We start from the raw sequence: 27,825 nt of genomic DNA on the forward strand, positions 1-27,825 counted from the left end.
TAGGCCAAAATGTTTAGTAATTATAGACCATTTAAAAAAATATTTTCTTTATAAGGTCCTTGAAAAAAGTAGCCCAAAAATTTCATTCTTTCCTTCAATTTCAAACAATAAATAGTACAGTTAGCAGTAGCAGAATCTAAAATGACTGATCATTCCATATTATTACACAGGGTTGGCTACTATATTTAGTTCATTCTTATCAAATCAATTTTAAATCATACCAAGTTTTGTCGATTGTATTCCATCATTATCTCCTTAATTTAGATATGATGTTTCTCAGGGTTAACTACTTCCATTAGGAAATGTGCTTTGTAAACATCACATACAGTTTGTAACATGCAAGTGACACACAACTGTATTTTTTAATCAAGACTTTTGAAATTTCTGGAGTTAATTGATTGCAGCAATAGGTTATAACAATGCAAGATTTTATTAATAATATTTATTGGTTTTGCTATTTTTACCAAATGACGCCAAAATACTGCTTTGCTCATAAATGTGCTTGAGGAAACATGAACACCACAGCAGAAAATAAGGACATATTTAGAGTGAAAGAAATACACAACAGGAGCTTAGCACAGCAGAGTGCCCTGCTGAATCCCACATCATTAAAAAAGGTGGCTTACAGCTTTTATATGTTGGTTACTGATCAGTAATGTAAGTGAGGTCATGGTTGCTCTCCCCGAGTTGAACTTACTTACCCATGAGAGCGTGTCAGCCTTAACTTGTTTGAATTAAGAAAAAGAAAACTATAAAGACTTGATTTCTTACCAGATAATATTAAACAGTTATACATATACCTGTATATGGCTATCTAAATAGCTGAAAAAATGCAAGAGTCCCAAGATCAAAATAGCAAATTTGTCAGGAAAAAGAAAGCAAATCTAATAAATGAGAAAAATGATTTTAATAATTTGAAAATCCTTTCATTGACTTTAATAAACTGGCAAGTTTGGAGGCAACAGCATCAACTTCTTGTATTGCATTAGTTTTAAGAATCAAAATCACTACAAAACTAATAGGGTCCCTGTATTATATTTATATAGTTGTCAAATTGTAAGAAAGAGTTGTGAATTATGTGGGAGATTCCAGAGTGTTTGAAGATTTCAAAGTAAGCTGCACAAGCCATTTACAACATTCATGGTTATTGGATACCAGTTCAATTTTATTGCCCTCTACTTAAACATTTTTGACATGTTGCTATAAATGTTTGATTGTATTACCACCTGTAAAAACTGTGTGTGACAGTTATTGTGGAAAATATACCATAGAGCCTTTTCAGAAGTTGATTGTGAACAGCAGCACATACCTAAAGAATTTCCATGATGCACTCTAGAAACAGAGCAAAAGTAGTAATAACATTTCAAAACAATATATTCTGAAATAACTTTAAATAATATTTTAATTCAAATTAGATATACAACAATACTGCCATATTGCATTTATATTATTTTACAAAATTATATAGCATTTGCAAAACTATATTTTAGGAATTTCATCATCTAATTACATTGTAAATGTGACTTTTTACCTTTATGGTTTTGTCTTGGTTTAATTAACTGCATTTGTCCCTTACTGAGTAAAAAATTATGGGAAGGTGGATTATAGGACATATTTTAAAAACTTGATCTTTCTTCTTGTTCAAATACACAAAAAGCTGAGCACAATTATGTATGACAGATTAGGTTGTATCTGAATCTTAGTAAAAGCAAAACACTAGCAAAATCTTAAATGTAGCACATTGTTGGAGTTATAAAAAAGATGAAGTGCAACATTTCATATAATATTCTACGTAACGAAAAAAAGGGAAGTAAAAAAGGGAAATGAATACATCAAAGTAAAAAAATGGAGAAACACAATAAATTATATTTACATTAGTAAAATTAATTAATTCATAGACAGAACACTGACAAAAAAAAATATAATAAGGGTATTTATCAATCCTTAAGCAGACATTGTTTTATGCTTGTCAGAAAAATTCATTTTTTAAAAAGTTTTAAACTTTATGTTGATAAACTCCTCTTCTGATCTTACGCAAATTGCACATTCCTTTAAATCACTTCTTATCAAGTATGATTTTACCCTCTTTATCCTTGATTCGGACTCGTCCTGAAGAATACTTGGTTTCCTGACGTCCATTTGAATAAACAGTCTTAACAGTTCCATCAGGGTACTCTCTTCGCTTGTACTGTGAAGTATGGATCTCCCGCTGGCCATTGCTAAATTCAACAGTCTTTTCTCCATTTCTAAAAAAAATGGCCTCATTACTTATTATTACAGTTTAAATACTGCAAAACAATAATGATGTATAACTATATTTAGATATCATAAATATATTTATATAATTTATACAATGCCCAATGTGCAGAGACTGATGAATTCATTAAGAATACCACAGATAACAGAAACATGGCACTCAATGAAAAGAAATGGTGATAAATTTATTATGTAAATGTAAACAACAGAAAGCTAAAGGAAATGTTTGTTATGTTCAGTGGTTTCATCATTTTGGCAGCACTCCCATTTCCTTAATAAATCTGTTACATAGATATATTTGTTCTATTATGTGGAGTGTTGTAATCACATTCAGATCAGAATCAGAGTCAATTCTGACACCTGTTGTTTTATTTAACAGAATTAAGCCAGTTATGTAGCATATTTTTTATTTTGTGAAATTATGAAATCTGAAGCCTTTATGTGCAATGCTGTTTTAAGCAAAGCAGTACTTTCTTTCAACCCAAAACGTTGCTAGGATTATCCTAAGCAAAGTGACCTGGAAGCAAACATAACGTGGGAATAATGGTCTTAAAGTACCGTATATTTATTCTCTGGGTTAGAAACCACCAGTAATGTATGTAAGAAGTAGATTCTGATTTTATCAACATCATAGATTTTAGTCACCAAAACTTTGGTTTACCATAACCTTGTGTCATGTATGTAATGGCCATCTCCTGTAGCTCATACATACTGTAGTTACTGTAAAGCAACACAAAGGCTTTTATCAAAAAATGTGTCTTCGTTTTAATATTCTATTAACAAAAAATATTTACAGAGTTACCTTTTACAGCAATGCCGTAGAAATGAAATATTTGAGACTCAATATAATACAACCTAGACTGTCAGTGAACCTCAGGTTTTAAATTATGTGTTAAACTTACTTGTCCAACTTTACCACTGTGCCATCGGGGAACACACTTTCTTCACGGCCATCAGGGTAAAGGTGTTTTACAGTATGATCTGGAAATATGATTTCTTTTGTACCGTTTGGGTGGTGCTTTTCTAGTTAAAAGAAAATGACAATAATATTCACTCTTACTGCACTATTAGAATGTACTTAATAAGATATTTACACTTTAATTTCATAGAGAAGTAATTTCTGTCTAAATATGATCCTGTTTCATTGATTCAAGGTGCATAACCTCTTCAAAGTAATGTATTGTTTGTCTGCTATGCATTGGTATCATATAAAATATTTATAAGTGTTATAGGATTCCGTGTTGGGAAGCAGTTGCTTCTTGATGTGCACATCACTGCTGAGCCTCAGTTTCTGAATACAAAGGGTCATTTTAAGGGGATGCTTCTCTAATGACAAACAAAACATTACTTCTAGATCACCTAATATGTTAAATGAAAACATTACAGGTTTTTATCATTTTTACACCTTACCAGAATCATCTTCAAAGATTTTAAAAGATTGATTAGGTCAATGTTTCACTTATTCAGAAAAAATGTCAAATGACTTCCTAAAATTGTCGCGATATCAAGCTTAACTCCGCAATTACTCAGCCACAGTATAATTGCCTGAACAGAGTGTGGTGATAAGACACGTAAAATTATTTGGACAAGAATGTCTTATTTCATCATAAATTTTATCTGTGTGCTATCAGTGATAGATCAGAATGTATAAAGAACAGAATGACACACAACATTAAGCAAAATAAATTCCTCACTCAATTAAGTTCCTCTACTTCTCTTGACGAGGATCAAGGATAAACATGTTAATAAGATGAACAGGTGAACCCATGCCTTCACATCCACTTCAATGTTCTCTAGCCTATTTTAGAGAGTTTTCAGGCAAGCTGAGATGTATTATGCCTACTGAACGCCCTGTTTGTGTTTCTAAATTTCTTCCAAAAGGATCTTGTCTGGTATGCCTTCCACAATAAGTACCCAGGGGATGTCCACAGTCTCAAGTGGCTCCTCTTGCAGGAGTCTAATTTTGGCTACTTGTACCTGCAATACAAATATCTAAGCCAATTCACCATAAAGTTGATAGTTCATGGTCTCATTTTGCATGAATGTCCAGAATATATAGCTGTCAGTCACAGATACTAAAGTAACAGGTAAAAGTTTTCTTATCAGCAGCTCAATATTACTCTGAAGCAACACTTTAAATCTACTCTAACTCTATGACTCCCATCCAAGAATTTATGAACATGTCTCCACTCTCCTGAGGCCTCTCCTTCTGGTGTACAGAGTAGGAAAGACACCATCCATAATCAAGAAGTCTGGAAAAAAATGCTGTACAAACATGTGATAACAGATATATTTCTCTGATATATTTCTCTGTTGCTTTCCAACCTCCCACTGACAAGATTCAGTTGGCAATAAAGAAGAATAAAAAACATCAAAGAGTGTTCCAGAATCCAAACCTGTTAACAAGGAGATAGCACATAGTGCAGTCTGATAGGTTCTGATACAAACCTAACAGATAAAAAGAAAGTTAAACTGGGGCTCTTATTGTAGCACCTGCCAAGGGCTTGCTTGCCCCACCTAATCCTGTATAGTCATTATACACACCTACCTACTTGAATTCACCCTAGCAGGGACACACAGGGAAAACAAGGAGAAAACAAAAAACATATACAAACCAAAAACAAGGCATCAAAAAAATGTATTCAGAAAATATTCAGCAAACCATGTGCTTAATTCATAAACCAAAAGGTCACAATCAGCAGAAAATGGCAAAGAAAACAGATGTTATGATCATTAAAGAAGATATTAATAACTGAAAGTTTGCTTTAAGATACAACCTCTTTAACATGAAAATAACTGATGCAACTGCACGTGCCAGTAAATGTACATAGAAAGTGACAGAGAAAAACGCTATTCAGTAAAGAATAGTATGTCAAACACAATGGACATTACTTAAAACAATGTGAAATATGTTAAACTAGTTGTAGAACCTTACACAATCTCCAACTTTTTCCTCGTCAGTGGAGTGATGTTTCATATCTTGAGTTGCAAGTTTCTTTCATGAAGATCTACTACTTAAAGATCATTTCACCCATGCCTGCCATCCTTGCGAGTACAGTAATGAGCTCACACTGTGACTTCATGCAAGGTCTTTCAGACTGAGTCTGACTAGGATATGTGCATAAGTTAGCCACTGAGAACTTATCTGGTTCCAGGGGATGGCTACCAGTTTTCCTATCCCATACAAAGTTCTCATAGCTTTTAAGTTAACCAACATGACTGTTCATTTTTGGATCACTCTTGGTTGTCCCTTCCTCTTATATGAATTTGACAAGGGTAAGTCTAAAACATGTCATGATTAGGTATGTGTGATTTTTTTTTTGTAATTTTTAATGTCTTGACTGCTATTTTCAGGTCCATTTATTAATGGCAATTTGAGAGCCGTCATTAGCACCACATCCAGCATTTCTAGAGGTGTGGCTTGAAGGTTTGTGGTTCACAGGTAACTGATGCGACTCATTTAAAAGTCAGTTGGGGTCTACTTTCAATATCCAATGTGCAGATTGGATATAAAAAATAGCAGATTGGATAAAAAAAATAATCCTTAGCTTTTGTGCTTCTTGTGAGTTTTGTTCAGTTTGACCTCTTTGCCTGTTTTCTTGACTTCAATTCCTATTGTTTGAATTTGGTAGTTAGGTTCATTTTTATTTGTTTTGGTTTCATTTTTTAAGCACTTCTCCCAGTTAGCTTGTTAAAAATTCATCTGTCTTTTCCTCAGCAGGACACCAGGAGCACAAGACTCGTCGCTAATACGTTTTTTGTTTAAAAATGAAGACTCAAGCTAGTCTAGCATTTTAAATCCTTGAAAACAGACTTTTGAAATGATCCCTCAAGCTGCATACTTCTGAAAACGCCAGACTCTAATCATGCTCTGAATGGTTTGTGCTTACAGAAGAAAACCATATTCCAATATAGCAAGTTGCTTTTAATGAGACTTTTTGTGTTGCTTACCTGTATGTATCTAAATCGTGTTTGGTACAGTTTGAATGCTGCATACATGCACAAAAGGCAAATAATTTGCTGGTTGCTACTGTTTTGCAATAAGGATTTTTCCACCAACGCAGGTGTATCCAGTTAAGGCAAACATCTATGTAATATATGTTTTCTGTTGTTTTAGTGTGGGTGGAGACACACTTGAAAATGCTAGACTGAACAGATATCACTTTTGTATAAAAAAAACATTTTTAAATTAATATGTAGTAGTGTGGATGTAACCTAAGGAGTGGGAGCACTACTAATTTGCCAAGTTCTCAGTCCTTGAGCTTTGCTTAATCATGCAAGTAATGGCTTCTCATATGTACATTAGGCTACAGAGCAAATATTTCTCCAGATAAAATTAAGTCAAAAAGGAAAAGACCTTCTGCAAGTATGCCTTGAACATGTATTTGATTAATTTTATAATGGGCTAAGCAAATTTTAAGACACATATCTGAAATACTGTGTGTGCTTAACACTTACCTATCTGTTTGTTTGGAAATGTTAGCACTTCAAGGCCACTGGGAAAGGTTGTATGAGTTGTTTGAGCATCAGCATAGTAATAAACCTACATCCAAAAATAAGAATATATTTAAAGTATGAGCATTAGAGTACAAAGGACATTCATCTGTATGATTCTATAATAGTCAGGTTAGTTCACTAAAGAAAACATTATGCCTTACATGGCTGGAACAGCTTCTTGCCCTGTTCTATCCATTTACAATTAGTAGACACTTTAAAACATTATCCACCTCAAATGTGTGCAATCATTATATTGCATAAGAGTTGGATTTCAATTAAATGCTTCATAAAACGTATGCCCACACTATTATCTGATCTATGTCCGCCCTTAGCAAGTTCAGTGGTGCCATGTTTTCTGGTTCTCTGTCCCTAGTTCTAAGTTTTTCCCTTTTCAGGAGTGGTACCTCCAACTACCATCAGTTACTCATCTGTATGTCTGATTATAACAGCCATATAAGGTCTAATAAAACCACCCGTGGTAGCCTCAGTTTCTTGAGGAGACATTGTGTGAGTTTCCTCACTTGTCATTGGCCCTCCTCTTCAGTATTGCTCAGCTTTCTGCTTCTTGCCTTTAGGTTTGCTCTTCATAGTTTTGGATTTTTTGGATTAGTTTCTTGGTCTTGTTAAATAGTGCTATTGAGAGCATATTGCTGAATTTAGTTTTTAAGTTCTTCATTTCAGTACTTGGAGTTTTATTTTTCTTTTTAGCCTGAGGGAGTCATGTAAGTGAGAACTGCATTGGACTATGAATTTTGACTTGAACTTGAACAAAGCGTCTCAGAATCATAAGCTGTCATTGTGGAGACAACTGTCTGGACTTAATATGTTAGAAAGTAAGTAAAATGGTGACTTAGAAGTTCTGCACCATTCAACAAACAGCCAAAGAATAAGCCAAACCATTTTTTGTGTTTTGATGTATTTATTTTATTGTTTTTTGTATACATATGATTCTTATATATCAATAAGCTGCACTGTTTTATATCTTAAAGGAAACATGATTAATTACACATAAGAGAATCAATTCAAAAACTAAAGATTTTTCAATGCAATCAAGGTAAGTTTTGTATGTAACTCCAAAAAAGAAAATTTACATAAAAGCCACTGTCAAAGCCGCTATATGTTCTTTAATTTAATATGCCTATGGATTAGATATATGTAATTCAAATTTCCAAAGTTAACCACTTCTGAATAAACTCTGTAAGGGAAGTCAATACAATTTGGAGGTGAATCTTTGAAATTAGGACAGTTTCTAATGGCTGGGTCACATATAATTTGGAATAAAGTGGTGCTAAGACCTTCCTGGATCGTAAAAACTTCAGATGTGTGCCAGGCCTTTAAACCATAGACTGACCCTGCTGCAATTTTGAGTTAAGTACAGACTAACTACTATCAGCTCTCAATTACACATACTATATTATGCTGTCTCACAAAGGCAAATTTTGAAATAGAGTTGTTCTAACTATGGCGTTGAAAACAAAGTAGCACCGGAAATTTAGAAATTGTACTGCAGTGTGATTCAGTATACAATTAGGTCCATAAATATTTGGACAGAGACAACTTTTTCTACTTTTGGTTCTGTACATTACCACAATGAATTTTAAATGAAACAACTCAGATGCAGTTGAAGTGCAGACTTTCAGCTTTAATTCAGTGGGGTGAACAAAACGATTGCATAAAAATGTGAGGCAACTAAAGCATTTTTTTAACACAATCCCTTCATTTCAGGGGCTCAAAAGTAATTGGACAATTGACTCAAAGGCTATTTCATGGGCAGGTGTGGGCAAGTCCGTCATTATGTCATTATCAATTAAGCAGATAAAAGGCCTGGAGTTGATTTGAGGTGTGGTGCTTGCATGTGGAAGATTTTGCTGTGAACAGACAACATACGGTCAAAGGAGCTCTCCATGCAGGTGAAAGAAGCCATCCTTCAGCTACGAAAACAGAAAAAACCCATCCGAGAAATTGCTACAATACTATGACTGGCAAAATCTACAGTTTGGTACATCCTGAGAAAGAAAGTAAGCACTGGTGAACTTGGCAACGCAAAAAGACCTGGACGTCCACGGAAGACAACAGTGGTGGATGATCGCAGAATCATTTCCATGGTGAAGGGAAACCCCTTCACAACAGCCAACCAAGTGAACAACACTCTCCAGGGGGTAGGCGTATCGATATCCAAGTCTACCATAAAGAGAAGACTGCATGAAAGTAAATACAGAGGGTGCACTGCAAGGTGCAAGCCACTCGTAAGCCTCAAGAATAGAAAGGCTAGATTGGACTTTGCTAAAGAACATCTAAAAAAGCCAGCACAGTTCTGGAAAAACATTCTTTGGACAGATGAAACCAAGATCAACCTCTACCAGAATGATGGCAAGAAAAAAGTATTGAGAAGGCGTGGAACAGCTCATTATCCAAAGCATACCACATCATCTGTAAAACACGGTGGAGGCAGTGTGATGGCTTGGGTGTGCATGGCTGCCAGTGGCACTGGGACACTAGTGTTTATTGATGATGTGACACAGGACAGAAACAGCCGAATGAATTCTGAGGTGTTCAGTGACATACTATCTGCTCAAATCCAGCTAAATGCAGTCAAATTGATTTGGCGGCGTTTCATGATACAGATGGACAATGACCCAAAACATACAGCCAAAGCAACCCAGGAGTTTATTAAAGCAAAGAAGTGGAAAATTCAAGTCAAGTCAGTCACCTGATCTTAACCCAATTGAGCATGCATTTCACTTGTTGAAGACTAAACTTCGGACAGAAAGGCCCACAAACAAACAGCAACTGAAAGCCGCTGCAGTAAAGGCCTGGCAGAGCATTAAAAAGGAGGAAACCCAGCATCTGGTGATGTCCATGAGTTCAAGACTTCAGGCTGTCATTGCCAGCAAAGGGTTTTCAACCAAGTACAGTAATCCCTCGCTACATCGCGCTTCGCCTTTCGCGGCTTCACTCTATTGCGGATTTTATATGTAAGCATATTTAAATATATATCGCGGATTTTTTGCTGGTTCGCGGATTTCTGCGGACAATGGGTCTTTTAATTTCTGGTACATGCTTCCTCAGTTGGTTTGCCCAGTTGATTTCATACAAGGGACGCTATTGACAGATAACTGAGAAGCTACCCAACTTACTTTTCTCTCTCTCTCTTGCGCTGACTTTCTCTGATCTGATCCTGACGTAGGGGGATTGAGCAGGGGGGCTGTTCGCACACCTAGACGATACGGACGCTCGTCTAAAAATGCTGAAAGATTATCTTCACGTTGCTACCTTCTGTGCAGCTGCTTCCTGAAGCGACATGCTGCAAGGTGCTTCGCATACTTAAAAGCTCGAAGGGCACGTATTGATTTTTGCTTGTTTTTTTTTCTCTGTCTCTGTCTCTCTCTCTCTTTGTCTGCTCCTGACTGAGGGGGTATGAGCTGCCGCCTTCAACAGCTTTGTGCCGCGGTGCTTCGCATACTTAAAAGCCAAACAGCCCTATTGATTTGTTTGCTTTCCTCTCTTCCTCTTGCCTGACGAAGGGGCCTGAGTTGCCTCGAAAGCTTACATATTGTAATCTTTTTAGTTAGCCAATAAAATGTGTCATTTTGCTTGGCTTTTCTCTACATTCATAATGGCTAACACGGTACAACACCCTAGTACTACTCTCTCTTTCTGATAGTCTCTGCTCCTGACGCACACTCCTTTGAAGAGGAAGATATGTTTGCATTCTTTTAATTGTGAGACGGAACTGTCATCTCTGTCTTGTCATGGAGCACAGTTTAAACTTTTGAAAAAGAAACAAATGTTTGTTTGCAGTGTTTGAATAACGTTCCTGTCTATCTACAACCTCCTGTGTTTCTGCGCAAATCTGTGACCCAAGCATGACAATATAAAAATAACCATATAAACATATGGTTTCTACTTTGCGGATTTTCTTATTTCGCGGGTGGCTCTGGAACGCAACCCCCGCGATGGAGGAGGGATTACTGTATTAGAAATGAACATTTTATTTCCAGTTATGTAATTTGTCCAATTACTTTTGAGCCCCTGAAATGAAGGGATTGTGTTAAAAAAAATGCTTTAGTTGCCTCACATTTTTATGCAATCGTTTTGTTCACCCCACTGAATTAAAACTGAAAGTCTGCACTTCAACTGCATCTGAGTTGTTTCATTTAAAATTCATTGTGGTAATGTACAGAACCAAAATTAGAAAAAAGTTGTCTCTGTCCAAATATTTATGGACTTAACTGTAGTATTTATATCAAATTAAAGTGTACCAAGCTTGTGAAATCTTCTACCATTTCATGTGGGAACATTGGAGTTTACACTATGTAAAGCTATCTCAATCTAATGCTTTAAATAGTATTTGGCCTTGATCTGAATTTTCAGGGTAAACACAAGGCTCTCTTTACCTTAGACCTTTCGGCAGTCTGTCATTAATGTCAACACACAGAATAAGATTTTTGATCACACCGGTATGGAAGGTCATGTCTGTGTTGTGCATATTATTAAAGAAGGGTCCGCATCTGGAGCATGTGTGTATTTCTTCTAATTAAACATGTGACTAATTTACTTAAATAATAAATAAGCAAAACTGAAGAAGTGCAAGAAGCTGTCAAATTTCCCCAGTGGACAAGGGTTTTCTGCCTGCTAGCAGACCAACATGTCAGACACTTAACACGGTTTGTCTTCTGAATATTTAATAAAAGCCTTTTCCCTAGATAGTCTCCTATTTCAACATAGTCATGACCTAGCAATTAATCATCATTTAACAATTAGGCCAGCCCTTCTATATCAGACAGACTTCGAAAGCCGCTTACGTTCAGCATTGTTTCATCCTGTCAGTCACTATCCATGAAAAATAAAAAGACTTATTCCTGCTTCTTTTATGATAGCCACTTTCAGAAAATGAATACCATGTCTGAGACAGCAAGGAACTGTACAATACAGAAGTGATGAATACATTCTTATACTCACCACTCTTTCATCAGCCATGATCTTTTTCACGTCCCCATTAAAGAATGTTACTGTAACCGATTTCCCATCTGCTTCAATCTCTTTCTTCGTGCCATTACGGAACATAATAACCCTGCGACCACTGGAAAACAGCTGCTCTGTCTGAAGAAAATGAAAACTCAGTGGCTATCATATTGTAAACCGCCTGATGAGATGCATGACTCTATCTAACACATGATGTTGGTTTGGACATGAAATATAGACTCACAATGTGACTATACAGGTGCATCTCAATAAATTAGAATATCATCGAAAAGTTAATTTATTTCAGTAATTCGATTCAAAAAATGAAACTCATATATTATATAGATTCATTACACAAAGAGTGATATATTTCAAGCGTTTCTTTGTTTTCATTTTGCTGATTATGGCTTATGGCTAATGAAAACCCAAAAGCCCAAATTGCATTGACACAAATCAGACCTTCATTAAAATCAAGTCATTGTACAAAATAAGGAAATAAATGAATAAGATAATTAAGATCTTAATCTTAATTCTTTTAGAGTATTTTGTAAAACAAGTAAATAGTAAAAAAATAAACAGCTGAGTCTAAGGCTAAAAACAGAGAATATTAAGGAGATGAAATCCCAAAGACAATGTAATACTCTTTCTTTCTTTGCTCTCTGGGTGGGAAACAGATGTAGGTACTTATTTTTAATAAAATAATTACCTTAATGATATCAAATTTACTGCTTGAAATGCAGTTCTTTAAATAAACACAATATATTAAAAAAAGAATTTAGCCAAAAGATTTACTCCTACAAAAAGATCAGTGTTGTTCAGTCCAAAGTATGAAACTGTTTGTAGGGCATTCCAAGTGGGCCATGTAAAAAGCAGAGGGAGGCAGGACTTTTAAATTGTATAAAAATGTTTAATAGACACAGTCTTAATAAGTATATACTTTTGTAATTAAACTGCCTTCTATCAGGTGGCATTTCATTAATTATGCTGTTAGTTTAATTACATTATAAATATTAACACCTATTTTTTCTGATATGGTCCCTCTAATGCAGGGGATTTTTTAAAGTCCTGGCTATTTAAAACAGACACATCTATCAATACCACCAGTAAGCACATCAAGTACCAGCACAAACATGCAGCACAGAAAGTCTATTAACATAATAAAAAGATATGGCCTAATTAGATAGGGGCACAAGTTAAGCACAACAGAACCCCCTCATTATAAATGGTCTGTTTCATGTTTAAGATTAAACTTGGTCTGGTACGGATGAAATGTCAATAAAAAAAAATCCCATGAAACGAAAAAATCCAGTAATTTAAGGGGAACTTAGCAGATCTCTTAATACAAACTTAAACCATGACACTAGCTTTCAGAAGTGATTTCAAAATCGTAATCAACGAAATGAATGAACCCTGCTTGTTCTGTTCTGTTTTGTTGTTGAGGCCTAAATGATGAATTAAGTGCCCTACTCACTATCCAGAAATGTGTTATAAAAATGTGAATGGTTTATTTTCAATATAATTATAATCACAGAAAAATGAGAATTTTGGATAGATTAAAAGGATTTGCATTATACTAATTGATCATTGAGATCAACTTCTTACTTTATATAGCACTAGCAAAATACCCGCGCTTCGCAGCGGAGAAGTAGTGTGTTAAAGAGGTTATGTAAACATATATATACATAAACATATATACTTATATATACATATCTACATATACACATATCTACATATATACATATACTAGCAAAATACCCGCGCTTCGCAGCGGAGAAGTAGTGTGTTAAAGAGGTTATGTAAACATATATATACATAAACATATATACTTATATATACATATCTACATATACACATATCTACATATATACATATATATATACACATACAGACACATATATATACATATATATATTTACATATCTACATATATATACACATATATACATATCTACATACATACACATATATCTCTATCTATCTATATCTCTATCTATATATATATATATATCTATCTATCTATCTATCTATCTATCTATCTATCTATCTATCTATCTATCTATCTATATATATAATATATCTCTATCTATCTATCTATCTATCTATCTATCTATCTATCTATCTATCTATCTATCTATCTATCTATCTATCTATCTATCTATCTATCTATCTATCTATCTATCTATCTATCTATCTATATACATATATATCTCTATCTATCTATGTATATATATACATCCCCGTGCTTTGCAGCGGCGAAGTACTGCTTTTAAATTTTTATTAAGAAGAAAACCTTTTTAAATTGAGTGAAAATATACCAATAAAAATTTGTTAAGGATCTGTTTTTTTGTGAAGCTGACTTCACACAGCCTCTCCGCTGTTTTATAAACGAACGTCATATAAGGTCTTCCTTTTTCGTTGCTTTGCCAATGGAAGCAGCCTTTTTATTTAATCCTGTTTTTACGATTGTTTTCTTTGTATATCACGTTGTCGGTTCAGCACTCCGGTTGTAATATGACCAAGCCGTGCAAGCACACTCTTGAGAATGCAACGTATAGTTGTACAGGAGAAAAGCAATCTTGCCTCAAATCAATGGCAACCTTTTGTAGGTCTATGAACTTAATTTAAACTTTAGGTTTACACGGTGCTTTCTTTCCGAAGTACCTGCACTCATGAATATGTCTGTATGCGTCAGTCGCTGAAATCCCCGCGGTTCGCACCGGCAAAGTTCTGCTTTTAAATTTTTATTAAGAAGAAAAGAAAACCTTTTAAAATTGAGGGAAAATATACCAATAACAGTTTGTTAAGGATCTGTTTTTTTTGTGAAGCTGCCTTCACTCGAGTGATCACTTCGAGCTTTAAGCCTGACAAATCACCCCGTAAATGCACACGTTTAATTGCACATCTATCTATCTATCTATCTATCTATCTATCTATCTATCTATCTATCTATCTATCTATCTATCTATCTATCTATCTATCTATCTATCTATCTATCTATATATATATATATATATATATATATATATACATATATATCTCTATCTATCTATCTATATACTGTATATACATCCCCATGCTTTGCAGCGGCGAAGTACTGCTTTTAAATTTTTATTAAGAAGAAAACCTTTTTAAATTGAGTGAAAATCTACCAATAACAATTTGTTAAGGATCTGTTTTTTTGTGAAGCTGACTTCACACAGCCTCTCCGCTGTTTTATAAACGAACGTCATATAAGGTCTTCCTTTTTCGTTGCTTTGCCAACGGAAGCAGCCTTTTTATTTAATCCTGTTTTTACGATTGTTCTGTTTGTATATCACGTTGTCAGTTCAGCACTCCGGTTGTAATATGACCAAGCCGTGCGAGCACACTCTTGAGAATGCAACGTATAGTTGTACAGGAGAAAAGCAATCTTGCCTCAAATCAATGGCAACCTTTTGTAGGTCTATGAACTTAATTTAAACTTTAGGTTTACACAGTGCTTTCTTTCTGAAGTACCTGCACTCATGAATATGTCTGTATGCGTCAGTCGCTGAAATCCCCGCGGTTCGCACCGGCGAAGTTGTGCTTTTAAATTTTTATTAAGAAGAAAAGAAAACCTTTTGAAATTGAGGGAAAATATACCAATAACAGTTTGTTAAGGGTCTGTTTTTTTTGTGAAGCTGCCTTCACTCGAGTGATCACTTCGAGCTTTAAGCCTGAGAAATCACCCCGTAAATGCACACGTTTAATTGCACATCTGTTAATATGTATGCTTACAAAGTATTAAAAGACACTCAACAATTACACAGTATTAAAAGACACTCAACAATTAATGTCATTTACCTTCGTTCCGCGTTTGACTCGTGCTGTAAATCTGTTCCTTGTTTTCACTTCACGTGATTACGTAGGAGGCGTAATACGTGATGACGCGATACGTGACTCCGCCTCCTCCATTAGAGTATATGGACAAAAAACAGGTTCCAGTTATGACCATTACGCGTAGAATTTCAAAATGAAACCTGCCTAACTTTTGTAAGTAAGCTGTAAGGAATGAGCCTGCCAAATTTCAGCCTTCTACCTACACGGGAAGTTGGAGAATTAGTGATGAGTGAGTCAGTCAGTCAGTCAGTGAGGGCTTTGCCTTTTATTAGTATAGATTCAATTAAAAAAAGTATATAATTTTAATATAAATCATATATTTCAAATTTATCCCACATACATTATGTACAATAAATGTCACCTCAAACAAAAATGAATACTCTGCATGGATGCCTATACATTCTGTGGTAGACTCAAGCGCATATCCTTGCACTTCTAAAGTACAAACAGATGCAGTCTTATTCAGTCAAATAGTTAATTGATACAAGTCATGCACTTTAAAATAAGTTTCTTAGTCAATTTTTGGGAGCATCTTTTTGATGTTTTGGTGTTTAATGGAATTAGGGTTTTATAAGTGCAGATTCATGAATAATGGTTGCATTTACAGTATCAGTGATAAGCATAGTAGATCTCAAGTCAGATTTGTACAAGTTTGTTATTACCTTTGCATTTTCTCTAATTTATTATCAAACAACCATGTAGTATTTTACCAGTGACTTCCACCTCAGACTTCCACATCATTTGAAATATGGACAGCAGTGATATTTTCAATGATGAATAGAGCCAAAATAATGAATTTTATTTTTTTGCATAATGTTGACACTTTTTCTTTTTTATACCAGTGTGATTTGTGTAGTCATTATACAGTATATATCACATGAGTGTAAGAAACAGCTTGGCAAAAGAAATTTGAGCTACCTTCTCTGGTTAAAGTGTTATTAGGGATATACAGATTGACTAACAGACATGGCTTTTTTTTTCAGAATCCTAATACATATCTTCCAAAACATCAAGAAAAGTGAGAAAGAAAACTATAGGTAAAATTTCTGACCTCCTTTTGTTATTTGAAAACTTAGCCTTACCACTGACTAAGGGAGATGTTGAACAGTGTAATGTATTTCATTTGTTGTAAAAAAATGTAGTTTATTTGATCAGATAAGCATTAAAACTATAGTCCTTTCAAACAATAAATTTAGCCAGTTTTGAGGAAAAGGTGAATAATCTAATCTCATCTATGCAATTGTATGAGCTATGCATACACTCATTCATCTCATATACAGTTATTCAAGCAGACTAAATACAGTACATGAAACAAATCATTCACAACACTTTAAAAAATTCTGTGTGTGAGGGGTGACAAGTTGATGATAGGTTTCCAGGAACAAGTACGCCACTGGGATGACATAGCATAGGGTTAAATTATCCATCAGTGGGCAGAGATAACTGTGAATCTGACTACCAATAGAGAATAGCCAAAGAAAGGTACTCCAGAGGGGACACCTCTTGACTGTAAGGGCACACATTCCCGGAAGGGAACCTAAGAGATCACTGCTGTCCCAGTACCATCTAAGGGAGAATGTGTGAGAGAGTGTCTGCCTGGCAGGTGCAGTGCATAAATTCAACAGAAGGCTAGGTGTTGCAGAGACACAAGTAGCTGCTAAAGGAAGTTCTGAGTTCTAGCTTGGTGTTCCTGGACCGAAAGGTATGGCTGCCCCTGGCCCCCGATTCTGGGTTGTGGCTAGAAGTAACCTCAAAATGAGATTTAAAGCCACCTCATGACCAGAAATTCTCCACTGGCATAAAGATAAAATTCTGGAGAGAGACAGAGAGCAGAGAAAAAGGCTAGAAAGAAAGGGAGAGGTTTTATGAGTTCAAAGTTTGTATAAGCAGGTGTAGTGAGGCAGTAGATTTGCTGTTCACTTCTGTTTACTTTCTGCTTTATGTTCTCATTTTTTGTATTCCCCCCTGACTATTGTTGTTAATAAAGGCACAATTTCTGTTAACCGCTGGCCTTCTTTGCTTAATTCTGCAAGGAAGGCTTCCATGAGGACCATCTCCTATGGCCCATTTAGTAATAATTTGATGAAGAGACAAATTGCTTCTTTAGGACTGGAGAAGTACAAAGCTTTTTGAACACACACCATAACCCCTGACTAAATGTTTCTGAGACTTGTTAACAACAATCTGCAATTTTGGAAACACATAAGTTGAGCATGTAAGAGTTCAATAGTTACAGTAAAAAGTATACTTCTTACTGTCATACAAAAATACTAAAGCAATTTTACTATATATTGGGAGACAAAGTCAGAGAGCAAGATTGCGTTGGTTTTGACATGTGCAGAGGAGAGATGCTGAGTATATTGGGAGAAGGATGCTAAGGATAGATCTGCCAGGCAAGAGAAACAGAGGAAGGCCTAAGAGAAGGTTTATGGATGTGGTGAGAGAGGACATGCAGGTGATGGGTGTAACAGAACAAGATGCAGAGGACAGAAAGATATGGATGAAGATGATCCGCTGTGGCAACCCCTAATGGGAGCAACCGAAAGAAGAAAAAGAACAGGGAATGTTACAAAATGCAAAAAAATACCTTCCCATCTGGAAACTGTGTTTCTTCCATCACCTCATCATCACTTTCTTTGGTTCCCATGTAAGGTGATTCCCTTCTTGATAATACAGAATTGGGTCTTGTTTCCTAAACAAAAATTCAATTATAGCATTCATTCTCTCTTTACCTTACTTATTATATCGTATACAATATATACTATATTACATCTTTTAGAGTGAAACAACTCTCAAAGCATTTTTTGTTTAATATACTTTATTAATCCCTGAGGGGAAACTTTGTTTTTGCATGACCATTGGGGGTCAGCACACAGGGTCAGCCATTGTACAGCATCCCTAGAGCGATTTTCAGGTTAAAGGCCTTGCTCAAGTGCCCAAAGGAGTAGCATATTTTATATGTGAAAAGGAAAATTGTTTGTTTATAAATGGTTCATTTCATAATGTGTATGACTTAATACAGTAGGAATTTTGATTTAAAACGTTCCTATTTATTTAATTTACTGTATATGGCACATTTCTGTGTTGATGTTGCAATATTATGTTCTTTGTTTCTGTTGCTTTTTTCATACAGAATTTCTAATTATTATATAGCACACTGAAATCTTAATTGGATTTGCATGTAATAAATATAAAATTAAATGAGTTTAAAATTTTATAGTAATATTTGATAAATATAATGCTCCTTGATTTATGTTCAACTTTTTTACATTATAAACTTATGTTTCATTTGCCCTTTTATATTATTCCTGCAGGTTGCATATGCAATTCAGAATGTGTAAAGAATTGTACTCTTTCAATCTGACTTCCTAACAGGATCTGATTGGAAGTTACTTAATGGCCACACCACTATGTTAGCCTGATATGCTTAAATATATAATTTTCTTATAAGGAAATATTTATCTGCTTCTAGTTAGTTATTTACTTGCTGCTCTTAGTTGTAATAATTTTCTCAAAGCTAAATATATATGATTTTACAACCTAATGCCGCATAATTTTCTAACCAGTTTTTTTTCTGCTACAGTGTCTGTTCTGCATTATGGGAGCAAGGCAGAAAACGAAACTTGACAATGCCTATCCGTCACACTCACAAACACACCACCAGGCTAATTAAACTTTGGCTCCTTTTGATGATTTGGCCCCAGGACAATAATGCTAATATTTTAAAGCTACTATTAAAACTGAAAGCGAACATAATAAACCTTCCACTATTTTTATTTTCCTCCTCCAGAACTCAATGTTCAATTAGTGCAATGACCAGAAAAAAAAATGTAAATGTAAAAAATACCCAAATGGAAAATGCAAAAAAGACACTAAAACACAATCTGAATTGTGAAGACAGACCGATGATTGAAAATTAGAGTTTCTTAATTAGATTATAATCTAATAAATTATTGTCCAGGAAAGATAATGGCAGCTGTTTTTATAGAAGTAATAAAGGTCTAAAGAAATGCTGTGTTTGAATTTCACTGTTCTTGATGCCATCTGCATCTATTAGTGTTTGGGTTTTGTTTTGCATTATTTTCAGTCCTTTTTACTAGTTAGATTTATGCATAGTACTGCTAAATATTTGTTCCTGTTATGTTCCGGCACCCTGTCCAGCACTGGTTCCTGCCTTATACCCATTGCTGCTGCAACAGGCACCAACTCCCAATAACCTGAAACTGAATTAACAAGTTAAAAAGTTGATGCACAATGGATGAATATTTCCTATATTATAACTATGAGTTTGGTAAGCACTTTAATTTTGACATTTTAAATGACAATAGTTTGTTCTGCGCTCTTAATATTATATCCCTTACCCTATATAATAACATTTTTATGGAAAGGCTGTTAGATTATAACACATTAATCAAACATTACTTTCTAATTCTTTTAAAAGAAACTTAGAAGGTAAAGGGGGCTATTTCAATCATGCCAGCAGTGGAATGGCACAGAGTGCAATACAAACCTTGAGTTCACTTTCATAAGCTGTCACTTTATCCACTGAAGGGGTCTTTCTGTCATTTGGTTTTCCACTGCCACTTCTGCTTTCCATGATAGATATTCTTCTTCCTTGGGATCTTGCCAGTCCCTAAATTAATCATATTCAAGTGACAATGTAAATAACCACTTGTTTTATGACTTAAAGTTATTCATTTCAAAGGGGGTTCATTCAGGGATAAGTAGGCAGCCAATACCTACAGTCAGCTAGGAAAAAGAAAAGGATTGGACTTTATGTTCAAAAGCATGGCATACTAGCAATTGGTGTAAAGTTCTATTTACTTCATCTACTTAACCAATTTGTAAAACCTTTGAAAACCAAATCAAGACTGATTAATTGGCTGGCTTATGGATGGTTGTGTGGCTGAATTAACTAATGATTGGTGGAATAGATGGATGGCTAGTGAATTTATCAATTGATTTTTTAGAGACTTTGATGGATTGTACTAGTAAATGCACAATTAACTACATTTTGCTACTGAGCTATGGCTTCTTGGCCCAGTTTTCCTTGAATTGTCCTGAACAAACCTTTCTGATCAGAATTTCAGAAGGCTACTATTTCAGTATCACCTGATTATTTAAAGTGAGGATATAGGTGTTTTTAAAATTCTTATGAAATATTTCCCCTTCTTTCCAATTATCTTGAGACAGTTTAAGTTTGTGTTTTCTGTTAAATAAAATGAGGTTATGTGTCTTAATACAGTATATTATAGTTTAATGTGGTACCAAAGAATGGTGACATTTTGCATGTGGGTTGAATAATGCCAGGAAGAATTTTACTGTACTGTATATATGTGACACAACACCACTACTAATAATACTACTACTACAGCTACTACTACTACCTTCTTATGCTTTACTCTCCCTCTGTATTGATACAGTGGCACTGATATACTTAACTGTCAAGCAGCTTTCTTGTTACTTGCTCTATAGATTTTTATCTACAATTGGAAACAACTGTGGTGCTACACTTACTAATCTTAATTTTGAATATTTATTCTCTATTACCTACTAAATTGTCCTTCATATCTGCATTATTATTTGCTTTGGGTAATGGTATCGGCTAAATAAAACACAATCTTTGTGAGATTTCCTTTTTTCACCAGGATAAAAGAAAAATACACAGCTATCTTCTAAACTCAAATCAAACTGTTGAGCTAAAAAGAAAAATAAACCCTGAAAATTCAAAAACTTCACCAAAGCAAGTAAAGACCAACTACTGAGCATGGTTCTTTTACCACTAATTTAACCCTAATATGAATTAAGCTTCTTTCCCAGCACTTTCAATGAAAACAGACAATTCTTTTAAAACATTTAAGGATATTTTACAACAGGAGAAAATTATGTTCTAATAACCGTTTCGTTGAATTAACTGTCAAAAAAATTTCAAGGACATAAACTGCAACAAATATTAACATAAATCCTTGTATACAGTACTGCAAAAAGCACAAGACTCTTTCATTAAAACACAAATGAGGCTTTTACTAAAGCAGAAAAAATCATAGCCTTAGGCAAGTTTCCTAAAGCAGAGAATAAAAAACAAGGTATAATAAAATATGTGCAGTCTTACTGTAATTTGTGTCACTTCTGTTTCATCATTACTGCTTTGTGATTTGGAGTTTGACTCTTGAGAATTTTTTTCATTTGCATGTTGTACGTCTTCTGAACTTCCTGAATGTGATGCTGCCAATGTATAAGATAAACAATAGGAAAAGGTTTTACTTTTTAACTTCAGAAACATTAATACTGAAATATGAACTAAGAAATATAGTAGTTCTTTGTAAAAGATACATGAGACCACATCTCTTCTTGCTGTTAATATAGTTCCAAAATATGACACGAGATTAAAAAAAAGAAAAAAAAAAACTATGGAAACTCTGTTGCAGCAGCAACAGCACCCTGAGAATCAGCTCCACATATTCACACATGCTGTCCATGTCAGTGTGGTCTAGACAAGCTTCTTCTGTCCAAAGTGTCACCTTACAGCTGTTACACTTATATCCTTTTTAATGCCTTTGCAGACTGTTTAGAACTTCTGTGTAGACAAGTGTCTAATGATGATATTCAACATGTATTCAAACATTTTTAGCTGAATTCAAACTTTAATCTGTTTTTCCTTTTCTTTGTTGTAATTTTATCCTAACTGCAATATGACCAATTAAAATTAAGCAACTCACCTTTACTAGTATGGCTGCTTGGAAGGAGGTTCTGGGTTACTTTTGGCACTGGTGATCGTCTCTCTTTGGCTTTTTGGTGACTTGTGGCGATTCGCAGTGTTGCCTAATGTATAATTAAAAAGCACAATGTAAATTTTAAGAGGGGCACATTTCTGCATTTCCGCAGGTTTCCTCTGAAGGTTTCATATTTTTGCATATCTATAATTTTAAATTGGACAGATTCTTATCCCTCGATCATATGTTATATAAAACATAAGAGAAGGTGGGGCTCTCACAAACATCTTTACTTGCTTAACATCTGAGGAAAGCCTGGATCTCATTATCAATGCTCACTAAAGTCTACAAGTGCACAGAGTAGTCTGCCCCTACTTACTGTATAACATCCTGGTGTGGCACCTGCTCAGCTCAGGAGCACAAACCATTACAGTAGGTAAGAAAATTACTGGAACACCAGTCCCTTCTGTCAAATACATATACAACATATGTTGCCTTAGTACGCCTACTGTATTATTAACATCTTCAACCACCTTGCAGAATTGCTTCTGGCGCTGCTTTCTTCTGAGTGATGATATAAACACTTCAGCACTTGTACTACTATATATAGCAATGTTTTTAAGCCACTTGTACTGAAAACATCAGAAGTATTTCTTTCTTGCGTAAATCATCTGATGCTGCATTTAGGGTATATGTGGTACACTGTATTAAGGGGACAGTTCAATCAGGCTTGAGAGGAGGGCTGAGAAAAAAGGAAGCTGACAAAGAAAGAACCAATACGTTAAAATGAAAAGTACAGTGCAGTACAAGAAAGAAGAGACAGGATCATGGCAGGGCCGGTGCTGCGGTAGAGTGGAGGCAAGTGGGTGGTGCTTACAGGGTTAGGGTTGCCCCTGCTGAATGCAAATGTAGCAGGAGTGACCAACCATTCCGAGCAACTCTCGGTGGACACCAGGAGAAGAGAGCAGGGCATATGGGGTTCCTTGTTGAATGCCATGGGATGGGGTGGACATCTCCCCTAGCTGAGGAGACCTTAAAGGGTAAGCTGAGGAAATGTTGGTTTGAGTGGATGCACCATGGCTCATGATGGTTTTTATGGAAAGGCCTCCACTGTATTTTTTAACCTATTTCTGCATTATTTATGGCATTTTAAACTTTACAGAACACAGTGTTTAATTGGATTGTGTATTTGCACGACTGCAATGCACACTGTTTTGGGGACAATGTTTTAAACAAAAGCACTAAACACTTTGTACCATATCTTGCTGTGTGTGTGTCCTCATTGCCCAGTCCATCTCGGTTTACATCTATTGATGTCCTAGGTTTAAGGAGGCAATGCCAGCTGCGAGAAACCTGGGCATCACAGTATGTTGTATTCATTATCTTTTGTTGGTATTATATTAATGTCTGTGGGAGACATGCAAATAAGAACTTAATTATACTATGCCCACATGATACTGTAGTTTGAACTGATTTAAAAACTTCAACACAATGCTCAAAGTTCCTTGTTAAGTATCCTTCACCCAGCCTGAAATTCAGTTAATTAACTGTGGTAACCAGTTTGTTATTAAACATGGTAGAGACATGTGACTACAACTAAGCCTTCGTATCATCTCCTGATCTTATTCTTATTTATCAAACATGAAAATAAACTATGTGGCCTTAAGATATATGGCATCATAACAACAAAAAAACAAAATGATACCAAGTGATGATGTCTCTTAACAGAATCCCTATGAATGGCAAGCATAAACAAAATAAATAATTATTGACAAAAAAATTAGCAGAATTACTTAATTCCTGACACACACTGTGGTGTGGTGTAAGAAGATACTTGCTCTTCCTAAACACTAAGAGTGTTAAGGGTGAAATTTCTATTTATGAAAGATTAATGTGAAGTAAATTACAAAACAACAGCTTTTATTCCAAGGTGTTTCTGTACATATATGTTTTCATGTTAGAAATAATATCACTCAGTGTTCCTTCCAACTATTTCAAAACTTATTGGCATGTAAATAACTGCACCATGCTTGTGACAAACAGGAAACTCAATTTGTCATCCTCACAAGCTTTTAAATTGGACACTTATGGACTGGTGTCCCATCCATTGCTTTTTTACTGCTTTTCACCCAATCATGACCACTATGAACCTGAGTTGGAGTAAGCAGGGTTAACTATAAGTGATAAGTGTTTATCACCATACCTAATTAACAGACTGTTAATTGAATTTGAATCTTTCTCCTTTCATCATCACTTATGTCCTACCACTGTAGTGTTTGGTTGCAAGATCATCAGGTATCCAAAATTCTCAGGACAGCAGCTAGCAACTTGTCTCCTACTGATCTGGCTTATTCAGGACATCAAGATTAGTTTATAGTATCACCTGTTCTCCATAGCTTTGTTGTAGCTGAAGTTTAGGGACTTTTCTCATTTGGGCTTAAGTCAGGAATGATTTACACCAAGTAGATATAAGCGTGAATATTGTAATCAATGAAAAGTACAAATTAGTACTTAATTTAATTTTAGGTTATTGATCTAATGGATACAATATGCCTCTTTGCTAATAGAACAGAGCTTCAACTTTGCCCATGTTGCTTTGTCATTACTTATTTATGGTAGTGTTGTAGCAGTAAATTATAAATGTAAGGATGAAATCAGATTTAGACGCTCAACTGCTATCAAGACAGACTCATTACAGTGTGATATGAATATAAGGAAAAGAATACAGGGCTTGAGAGTAAACTGCTGGAAAGTAAAACAGTGTCAATAATTAATGGTCCATCAAATGCTAGTATTTCTACAGTATGTCTGCAGCATTCCACAGAATATCATTATTAAATATAATAAAAAATGGCATTCAGTGAGTGAGTTAGTGCTGCTGATTTGATGCACCATCTTAGGTTAAATCAAAAACTGAGCTGTTTTCATTATAGAGGTTAAACGGGTTTCCTCCTGGTACTCCTGCTTTGCTTCAGTATTTCAGTTTAATGTTAACAGTTCATATTTGCATTATGCTCTTAACTGGGTACAGGCTCAGAAAGTTTATATTTACAAATACAATGCATTAACAGGCAGCACGGTGGCGCAGTGGGTAGCGCTGCTGCCTCGCAGTTGGGAGACCTGGGGACCTGGGTTCGCTTCCTGGGTCCTCCCTGCGCGGAGTTTGCATGTTGTCTGCGTGGGTTTCCTCCGGGTGCTCTGGTTTCCTCCCACAGTCCAAAGACATGCAGGTTAGGTGGATTGGCGATTCTAAATTGGCCCTAGTGTGTGCTTGGTGTGTGGGTGTGTTTGTGTGTGTCCTGCGGTGGGTTGGCACCCTGCCTGGGATTAGTTCGTGCCCTGTGTTGGCTGGGATTGGCTCCAGCAGACCCCCGTGACCCTGTGTTCGGATTCAGCAGGTTGGATAATGGATGGATGGATGCATTAACAGTTAATTACAGTTAACACATACATACACACAAAAATCAATACACAATAAAACAAAAGTTATGTCAATCATTAAGTAAAACAAATCAACTTTTTAAAATCTGATTTGGCAATTCCAATTTCACATTGCTTGAGTGTGGGTGTGTGTGTGAGTGGGCACTACAATAGACTGATACCATGTCCGGCATCACTCCAAACTTATCACCAATCTTGCTAATATATCTTCAGGTCCTCCATGTACCTGAATTGGTTGAGGTGGTCTTGAAAGTTGAATTTTATCCTATATTTTGAATGTCAGAATTGTTTTTCTTATGTCATCACAATCCTCCAATTTAAAATTAAAAACAAATCTTTAGATATACAGTAAATCACATACCCTTTAATCAGCGGAGTTCACAGGTCTCACTAAACAGAAGATATGGTCTTTGTACACATAAGGATAGGTAAAATAAAAGTGCAATCATTAGTGACTACTATAGACATTCAACATGGTGTGATTGAAGCCTAACCTGATACCATACGTATTCTTTCTGTTATGTTTATTGTGCCTATTTTTGTTGTTTCAATAGATTTTCTTTAAGATTGAGCAGAAGGAGGTTTGGGGCCCCGAGTTGTTGTTAATTCCTCATGTGTACCACCAGTTATGGCAATCACCTGCATCTCGGTAAAAGAGGACGCTTCAGTCATAGTATTTTGCTGGGGTAATAAATGAGAAACAGCATTCTCTGTTCTGGGGGACCTTATAAATTACTGTTTGGTTACAATCAGATTTGCAATTCTTAGTTTGGGGCAATCTTTTATTTGTTTTGGATTTTCAGACTGCCACTTGGTACTAATTTTTGAAATAATATTGAGGACTGAGGTTTCGGTTTTTAATTAATTCAGTTTAGAATTTATTTGTTCATTCTTTCTTGAATTGAATTACTTTGTTTATTTTATTATTTGCTTTTATTTTTATTTATCATACTCGACATTCAAAAAGTTTCCGCACTTTTATATTTTTGTTGGAAACGATGAAGGTGGGAGGAGTAGTAATTGGGCATTAAAAAGTTGGCACGACGCTGGAAAAATTGCATCACAAACGAAGGTGTAGAAAAGTGATGTAATTTGTTTTTGAAATTCTTAATAAAGATGGGTTAAAAACAAATGCGAAAACTTTTTGAACGTCCCTCATATTTTATTTCTGTTCTCTCATTGTTTACTTGTGTTTCATTTTCTGAATAAAGACTTGTTTCCTTTCTGATTTATGTTTAAAATTGTTTGTTAGATTAATTGTCACTTAAGGATCAGATCAAATTAAATTATACATTTGTGGCTAATTAAAATAATGGAGGTTAGTGATTCCCTAAGAGGAAATCATAATAGACAGTTATTTCTGATATTGACAGTCAATTGTACTTACTGCTTCAGGCTCAAATGGAGTTACTTTGCCTTGAATGGGAGTCTTCCTTCCAGTTAATGTTGGGGTGGCACTCCGGGAGTGGACAGTTACCCCTGCTAGGCCTCTGACTGTCACTTTAACATTTTCATTCTTTTCTGTCAACTGAAAAACAAATGACACTGAATACAGCATATATGCCAAAATGTATATAAAATGGTCCAGAGTTTTTTTACATCCTTCAGTCAATTTTTTACATTGTCACATGAAACCATGTTCTATTCCATTTGAACTGTGTGCAAAGCAGAAAACAGCTCTAAATGGGAAACCAGTTCATCACAGATGGCACCTGAGCTCATACAAAAACCCACACCAGGCCTATGTGGAGATGCCAGATAACCAAATATATCCTTAGATAACACAGGAAACCGGAGTGCCCACAGAGATTCCACTTGCCTATGGGGTGAATGAGCACAATTCACACAGCAAGTGATGTGCCTGGGAGCCTCCTGGATGTGGTAAAGTGAGGTCCATGGCTGTCTGCCCTTTTAAATAAATAATCACTGCACTCGAGGCTTATGGAGGGGGTGTGGTTCGTGTTACCAGGTGCGATACAGGCATGGGTGTTTCCGCACTGAAGTGCACAGGTGCGTGATCGCCTGTGTCCATAATTGATGCCGGGAGCTGCTAAATCACTATACCTGTGCCACGTCCCCAATACAAATAGGAGGA

General features: G+C 35.4%; 1 protein-coding gene across 1 annotated transcript in view; it reads right to left on the reverse strand.

Moving 5' to 3' along the window:
• Positions 1-1,376: 1,376 nt before the first annotated feature.
• si:ch211-140l13.3 (centromere protein J) overlaps positions 1,377-27,825 on the reverse strand; it is a 77,916-nt gene continuing 51,467 nt past the window's right edge. The window contains exons 12-20 of the mRNA XM_028796959.2: positions 27,118-27,258; positions 22,296-22,398; positions 21,689-21,801; positions 20,087-20,209; positions 18,164-18,268; positions 11,716-11,856; positions 6,715-6,799; positions 3,159-3,279; positions 1,377-2,246 (exon numbers count right to left, since the gene is read on the reverse strand). Coding sequence (XP_028652792.2) covers positions 2,057-2,246; positions 3,159-3,279; positions 6,715-6,799; positions 11,716-11,856; positions 18,164-18,268; positions 20,087-20,209; positions 21,689-21,801; positions 22,296-22,398; positions 27,118-27,258 — 1,122 coding nt within the window. The 3' untranslated portion in view covers positions 1,377-2,056. The remainder of the gene's footprint in view (positions 2,247-3,158; positions 3,280-6,714; positions 6,800-11,715; positions 11,857-18,163; positions 18,269-20,086; positions 20,210-21,688; positions 21,802-22,295; positions 22,399-27,117; positions 27,259-27,825) is intronic.

Source organism: Erpetoichthys calabaricus, chromosome 3, assembly GCF_900747795.2.
Source record: "Erpetoichthys calabaricus chromosome 3, fErpCal1.3, whole genome shotgun sequence".
NCBI classification, from domain to species: domain Eukaryota; kingdom Metazoa; phylum Chordata; class Cladistia; order Polypteriformes; family Polypteridae; genus Erpetoichthys; species Erpetoichthys calabaricus.